The 7,646-nt window shown below is 29.3% G+C and overlaps 1 protein-coding gene across 1 annotated transcript; it reads left to right on the top strand.

Moving 5' to 3' along the window:
• On the top strand, positions 1–2,176 carry LOC101512014 (F-box/kelch-repeat protein At1g30090). Its single transcript, XM_012713648.3, has 3 exons — positions 1–120; positions 267–416; positions 718–2,176. Exon 3 carries the CDS (start codon positions 748–750, stop codon positions 1,963–1,965), a length of 1,218 nt encoding a protein of 405 aa, XP_012569102.1. The 5' UTR covers positions 1–120; positions 267–416; positions 718–747; the 3' UTR covers positions 1,966–2,176.
• The last annotated feature ends 5,470 nt before the right edge of the window (positions 2,177–7,646 follow it).

The following is a 7,646-nucleotide window of genomic DNA, read 5'->3' on the forward strand; positions in this document are numbered from 1 at the left end:
CTTTCCCTTTCCTCTCTAGCACTCTTTATCTCTGTTTCTTTCTTGTTCTAGAAAGCAAACTCTCTACAATCTTGAATCTCATCTCATCTCTTACTACATACACACTAGTTTACCTTTCTTGTAAGTTTTTGTTTTTTTACCTTTGTGTCTGTTACTTACTTTCTTATTATGCTTCCATGTTTGTTAACACCCACATAAATTCAGGGTTTTCTTTCTTTTAATAATTCAGAAAACCACTTATGATATTTTCTCACTTGTTTTTTCAGATAAAGTTGAGATTTTTATTTGCTGCAGCTTCTGGGGTGTTGGTTTTCAGAGACATGTGAATTGGGTTATTTGCTATTGGTGCCAAAATTGCATCTCTTTTGGTTCTAGAGTCTCATTAAGTGGTAAAGTTACTAGCTTTTTATGAAGGAGTAAGTTCTAAGATACTTTTTTTAAAGTTGGGCATTTAAGAAGGACAATTTACTTTTTTTGTTTTATTTGTATTTTAGATCATTGTGGAGTAGGAATTGGTGCTTTTTCTCTTTATTGTGGATTAGGGTTTGGTGATTCCTTTTATTTGCCATTAAAATGTGTGATAGAATCAGCTTTGGAGAATTTGGAATAGATTCTTAACTTTTGGATTGAGAATTTGGTGTGATGTTATTCTAACTCATTTGAGAACATAGTAGAAACTAATATGTAACAGGTTTTAGTGTTTTCTTACGGGTTTAGGTTTCTATTTTGAGATTTTTAAAGATAAGGATGCAGCGTGTTCGATTTTCGTCTCAACAAGCACCCGTTCACAAGCTAGGTGATCCTCAAATGACACTATCTCCTAAGTTTAGGTTAGCTGTGATTCAATCTTCTTTGACAAATCCATCACAAGAGTTAGATCATTCTCTAAGTGAAGAACCTTTAATACCGGGCTTACCCGATGATGTTGCTCTAAATTGTCTTCTTCGTCTTCCGGTTCAAAGTCATTCATCGTGTAGGATTGTCTGCAAAAGGTGGCATATGTTACTTTGCAACAAAGAGAGGTTTTTTACCAATAGGAAGCAATTGAGTTTCAATGATCCTTGGCTTTTTGTATTTGCATACCATAAATGCACTGGAAAAATTCAATGGCAGGTTCTTGACCTTACTCACTTTTCTTGGCACACCATCCCTACAATGCCTTGTAAGGACAAGGTTTGTCCTCATGGTTTTAGGTGTGTTTCGATTCCACGCGATGGTACTTTGTATGTATGCGGTGGCATGGTTTCTGATGTCGATTGTCCTCTTGACTTGGTGTTAAAATATGAGATGCACGCAAATCGATGGACCGTGATGAATCGGATGATCAGTGCTAGGTCGTTTTTCGCCAGTGGAGTAATCGACGGAATGGTTTATGTAGCTGGTGGAAATAGTACTGATCTTTATGAGCTAGATTCTGCTGAGGTATTAGATCCTCAAAGTGGGAATTGGCGCTCTATTGCCAATATGGGAACGAATATGGCGTCGTATGATGCTGCAGTTCTTAACGGGAAACTTCTCGTTACCGAAGGATGGTTATGGCCTTTTTATGTCTCTCCGAGAGGACAAGTTTACGATCCAAAGACTAATAGCTGGGAAAATATGGCTGTTGGACTTAGAGAAGGGTGGACTGGTTCAAGTGTGGTTGTTTATGGACACTTATTTGTCGTTTCCGAGCTTGAAAGAATGAAGCTAAAGGTTTATGACCCGGAAACCGATTCCTGGGAAGCCATAGAAGGTCCCCCTTTGCCTGAGCAAATATGCAAACCTTTTGCTGTGAATGTTTTTGACTGTCAAGTTTATGTCGTAGGTCGAAATCTTCTGGTTGCTGTTGGTCATATCTCTAAACTGAACCCAAAAGAAAGTTGCGAAGGGAAATGGAACTTCGGTGTTCGATGGCATGTAATTGACGCGCCCAAAAGTTTGTCCGATCTTACTCCTTCAAGCTCTCAGGTGCTATTTGCTTAGTTTTTGTTTTCATTATTCTGTAATACTATTATGTTGTGAATGTTTAAATAATATGTGATTAAATATAGTTATTAGAGGTGTCAAAGTTTGTAATAGTTATCTGAAGGAAACTTTAACCAGTTTTTCAGTTGTACTAAAATAGTATCTTGTGTTTGTATGGGAAATGTTAGTTTTACATTAACAATTATTTTAATGTTTTCTCTTTGAACAACGTCAGAAATTCTAAATAGATTTGTTTGTGAAGCCATATTAGATGCAGTTTTTGAAAGGATAAAAGCAAGACAACACTTGTTTATAATTGGAGAATAAAGGAAATGCGTTGTTAATGTAAAATTGTTTTACACTGACAACCAGTAACAACTCGCCACAATAATAACTTATTGAATAACTACCTCTGATCTCAAAAATGCACACTATGATGATGCATATTAAATGGTTATGATGGAGTGACAATGTAAAATTGTTTTACATTGTTGTTGCACTACCTTTAAACGCTTATAATTGTACAGGCCTTTTCCTTTGTCAATTTGCTTCACTTGACAACTACAAATTTAGTTATCGAAGAGCTTGGTCCTTAGATTGGAATTCCTATTTGTTCTATATAGGGTATGTCAGATTGAGTTATTTTAACTTATCTACTAGAATAAGCACTTGTGAGCTGTTTGTAATAGGACATGTGTATAAGTTGTTTTTAGCTTATTTCCATAAGCTCCTTTAGATAGTTTATGAAAATAGTTTGATTTTATTTTACTTTTTGTTATTAAAATAGTTTGTATATAAATACTTATATGATGCGTGTTAATGTTATAATCGCTTGATCAAACTATAATTAATTTCATACAATTGTGTGGTGTGACTGATCTTGAATGTGTAACAAATTTTGTAATTATCACGTAATAAAAATAATCAAGATCATATTGTTGGCTAAGGTTGAATGTACTAGTATGATAAAAGAGTCAATATTCTAAATGGAAAAGGATTATATTAACATATACACATATCGAGTAGAATTTGTTTGTGGGATTGCCATCTATAATTTAATTTATATATACCGTTAACTTTTTTATACTATTGTTGAATCATAATCATTTGATCACAAAAAAAATTACTTAGCTATAGCTACATCCAAAATTATACAAATGAGAAATAATCTCCACTTTATAAAAGGCCGATAGATTTAGAGGCTATGCTTGTATGCAATAAGATTCTATATTTATTGTTCAAGTAACACTTCAACATATAGTTCCCAATTTTCAAAAGTTGTTTTGAACATGCATTTATCTCTTGGTCAATAATTCTTCTTCATATTCATTGTCTAGGTGAATTTATTACTTTTCATTGAGTTGTTTTCATGTTGATTCTCTAATCTCTATCCCAATTCCCAAAAGGCACAAAATGGAGATTGAGATTATATGAGGACTAATACTAAGAGACGACACCGACGGTTGGCAATTGTAGATGCGAAATGAGATGGGGATGTGAGAGACCGCAAGATGGAGATGTCAAGAAATAAAGTCTAAATGAGAAACTAACGCGTGGAGATTGCCTAGGGGCTGAGACAGAGAAACGAGCATCACATGGAATACAACGTTGTCTTGAGACCGATCAACATATGCGAATTAGAGGATTGAGAGGAAGAGATGACAAAAAGTTAGTTATTAGATAATATAGAGAGAGTTGAAGAGAAAAAAAAATCTCAAAACTTAAAAAAATTGAGATATTTTAATAATTCATCGTTCAACATAAAATAATAAGATTTCATAATAAGATTTCAAAAAGTGATTTGCCTTCTGTAAAAGTATTGTTTTTAATAAATATATTGAAATTAAATAAATAAATAAAAATAGAATTGTAAGAGACAACGAAGTAAGTTACATGAATTTAAAAATTGTAAATAACTACAAAGTTAATGACTCAAAATTACATGACATAATTGTTAAAGTAAGGTAAATGAATTTAGATATTTTTGGGCGAATTCTCATCCAAATTTAATGGTAATAGAAGCGAAAAATACACCGCTTCTAGGAGGGAGCAATTGCCACTAGTAGAACAATTGACAATGTTCCACTTGTAAACTTGTAAGCGTTGAAACATAACTCCAAAATCAATTAAACCTTCCTCTTAGACGTTAATCAGGTTTTGTTTGTTGAAATAGTGATAACCATTTAAGCACGAGAGAAAAAGAATGTTAAAAGAAAATTTATTCTTGTATTTTTTTATTGAAAACAATTATTATGAATAAATAAAGATAAATTAATAAAAATACCTTATGACTATGAGTCAAAATTTTATAGTATTTAAATTGATAAGAAAATTATTTTTAGTTCCATGTAATACTTATTATTATTATTATTATTATTATTATTATTATTATTATTATTATTATTATTATTATTATTATTATTATTACATCTATAGTTATTTAAATTTAACTCAGTTATTACTTAAGCTATTTAATTTTTTTTATTTTAATTTGATAATTTAAGTTACATTTTATTTATATCGTTAGTCATTTATCTCAATTTTTTCAATAATTAGTATAATTGAAAGTTTTTTATAATTTAAAACTTCATGGAATGATGTATAAACTCTATCCAACATGTAAGTTCTTTGAATCACCAAGAACAACAGGTTTTATTTCGTATCCATCGACATCAACCTGCAAATAGACCAAGTGTCATGCATTTCATCAAGTGGCCTATAGTGAGATAAAGAACAATGCAAAAATTGAACATAACATAGATTACCTTAAAATTAGATTCACAAAGTAGGCAAAATAAAAAAAAAATGCAATGGAAAATCTCTTTACAGCAGCTCAAATAAAAACTGTTTGTATTAGTATCCAACATCACATGAGGGCATGTCATGGTGATGGATTGGAAAGTGGCAGGACCGGTCCAAAGTGAGCTAGATAATATTTTTTTAAAATTTAATAAATAAATTATTAATATTTTATTTAATAATTATATAAATTTTTTTTAACAAAATTAATGGCATTTTCAAACTGTTTTCTCTATATTTTTCAAAAAATAAAATAAGACATTTCAACGGTTTTACGGCAACATCAAGAATTCATATAAAATATACCACTCCAGCAACTCATGTTAACGATATGTTCACTATTTATCTCGTGATCTTTCAATTTATAACTAGTATTTCTCATATGAATGATGTACTTACTATTTTACTTTTTATTTCTCATATTTTATTTAATTTATATAAAATTTTATCAAAATTAGTTTTAAGAATATTAAAATGTGAGGCATTCTTTTTTAAATAAAAAAATATCTGAAGCTTTTTTCTTAAGTAAAAAATTTATAACTAGTATTCTTTCAATTTATAACTAGTATTTCTCATATGAATGATGTACTCACTTTTTATCTCATGATTATTTAATTTATAATTAATATTTCTCTCATTCATATTGTTTTAATTAACCAATTTAATTGTATTGAAATAAGTATTAAATAATTTGTAATAAAAACAAAATATTTTATTTAATTTATATAAAATTTTATCAAAATTAGTTTTAATAATATTAAAATATGAGGCATTCTTTGTTAAATAAAAAAATATTTGAAGCCCTTTTTTTAAGTAAAAAATTTGGTTAGTATGATTGTGTACACTGCATCATCAAGATAACTAATAATTTGTTCAAAATCATCAAGATAACTAATAATTTGTTCAAAATTCGTAAAGAACTCCAAACAAAAGTACAAAGGAATCTAATGCGGTAAGATTTTGATTATGGTTGATTATGATGAGTTGTGGTGGTTCACGCGTCAATTTTAAAACTGTGAAATGCAAAGGGAAAGGCACTAGCGATTCAATGGCCTCTCAGAATTAAGGCTGGGCACTAGCGATTCAATGTAAAAGGCCCTTAATCAAACGTGAAAGGCAGTAAAATGTGAGGCATTCTTTATTAAATAATTTGTAATAAAAACAAAATATTTTATTTAATTTATATAAAATTTTATTAAAGAATATTAAAATGTGAGGCATTCTTTTTTAAATAAAAAAATATTTGAAAGCTTTTTTCTTTAAGTAAAAAATTTGGTTTTTTTAGAGAGGCCTAAAGCTGGCTTTAGTGGACTTATCCTTGTACCGGCTCTCGTTATGATATAATCTTCAATTTTCAACTGTTTTGTTGTTTCACGTGTCACGTTACCTTGTTTGGTACTTTTTCTTCCTTAGAACACCGCTTTGCGATCTAACACAAAACTGTATGGAGAAATACCTTAAAGTTTAGGTAATGTTACTAATCTTACAGTCTTGAAATAATTTTACAGACTAGATAATGTTACTCAAATTCTCTCTATCAAAAGGTTTAAGGTAATGTGATTAAATATAGTTATTAGAGGTGTAATAGTTATCTGAAGTAAACTTTAATCAGAATTGTACTAGAATAGTATCTTGTGTTTGTATGGGAAATGTTAGTTTTACACTAACAATTATCTTAATGTTTTCTTTTTGAACAATCTCAAAAATTCTATATAGATTTGTTCGTGAAGCCATATTAGAGGCAGTTTTTGAAAATTAACTTATCTACTAGAATAAGCACTTGTGAGTTATTTGTAATATGACATGTCTATAAGTTGTTTTTAGCTTATTTCCATAAGCTCTTCTAGATAGTTTATAAAAACAGTTTGATTTTATTTTACTTTTTGTTGTAAAAATAATTTATAACTTATATGATGCCTGTTAATGTTATAAGCGCTTAATTAAACTATAATTAATTTCATACAATTGTGTGATTGATCTTGAATGTGTAACAAATTTTGTAAGTATCATGTAATAAAAATAATCAAGATCGTATTATTGGCTAAGTTTGAATGTAGTAGGATAAAAGAGTCAATATTCTAAATGGAAAAGGATTATATTAACATATACACATATCGACTAGAATTTGTTTGTGGGATTGCCGTTTATAATTTAATTTATATATACCATTAACTTCTTTTTGATACTATTGTTGAATCACAAAAAAATTATTTAGCTATAGCTACACCAAAATTATGCAAGTGAGTAATTATGGTTTATGACAACATATAATTTTGTACGTTCCCAATTAAATTAAACTCCACCTATATTTAGAATATATTATATATATTCTAAATATAGAATTTAGTATTAAAGAATATTATTGAATCGAGCTAATTCATTTTCTTTTTTTATTAAAAAAAACTTTTTGATTTACTTATACATGTGAAAATAGATTGAGCTAATGAAAAGGCTTTCAATGCTGTCGTATATGTTTTTTTTTTCCAAAAATTCTTCCAAATTTTTTATTTATTTCACAATTAAAATTAATCTCCTCTTTATAAAAGGCCGATAAATTTTGAGGTTATACTTGTATGCAATAAGATTTTATATTTATTGCTCAAGTAACACTTCAACGTATACTTCCCAATTTTCAAGAGTTGTTTTGAACATGCATTTATCTCTTGGTCAATAATTCTTCTTCATATTCATTGTGTAGGTGAATTTATTACTTTTGATTGAGTTGTTTTCACGTTGATTCTCTAATCTCTATCCCAATTCCCAAAAGGCACAAAGGTTATCTTTAACAAACCGTTTTTATTGGCGGTAGTCACTATCTGTGAGAGTGAGAGGATTTTTTTTGGGGTTTGATATTCAAATAGAGCTATCTATAGATAGACAAAGTTGATCTAGTTTGTGTA

The sequence above is a fragment of the Cicer arietinum genome, chromosome 1 (genome assembly GCF_000331145.2).
Source record: "Cicer arietinum cultivar CDC Frontier isolate Library 1 chromosome 1, Cicar.CDCFrontier_v2.0, whole genome shotgun sequence".
NCBI classification, from domain to species: domain Eukaryota; kingdom Viridiplantae; phylum Streptophyta; class Magnoliopsida; order Fabales; family Fabaceae; genus Cicer; species Cicer arietinum.

Bases quoted from the DNA above. Each gene is read 5' to 3' on its own strand.
- LOC101512014 (XM_012713648.3), top strand. From the start codon at position 748: ATGCAGCGTGTTCGATTTTCGTCTCAACAAGCACCCGTTCACAAGCTA.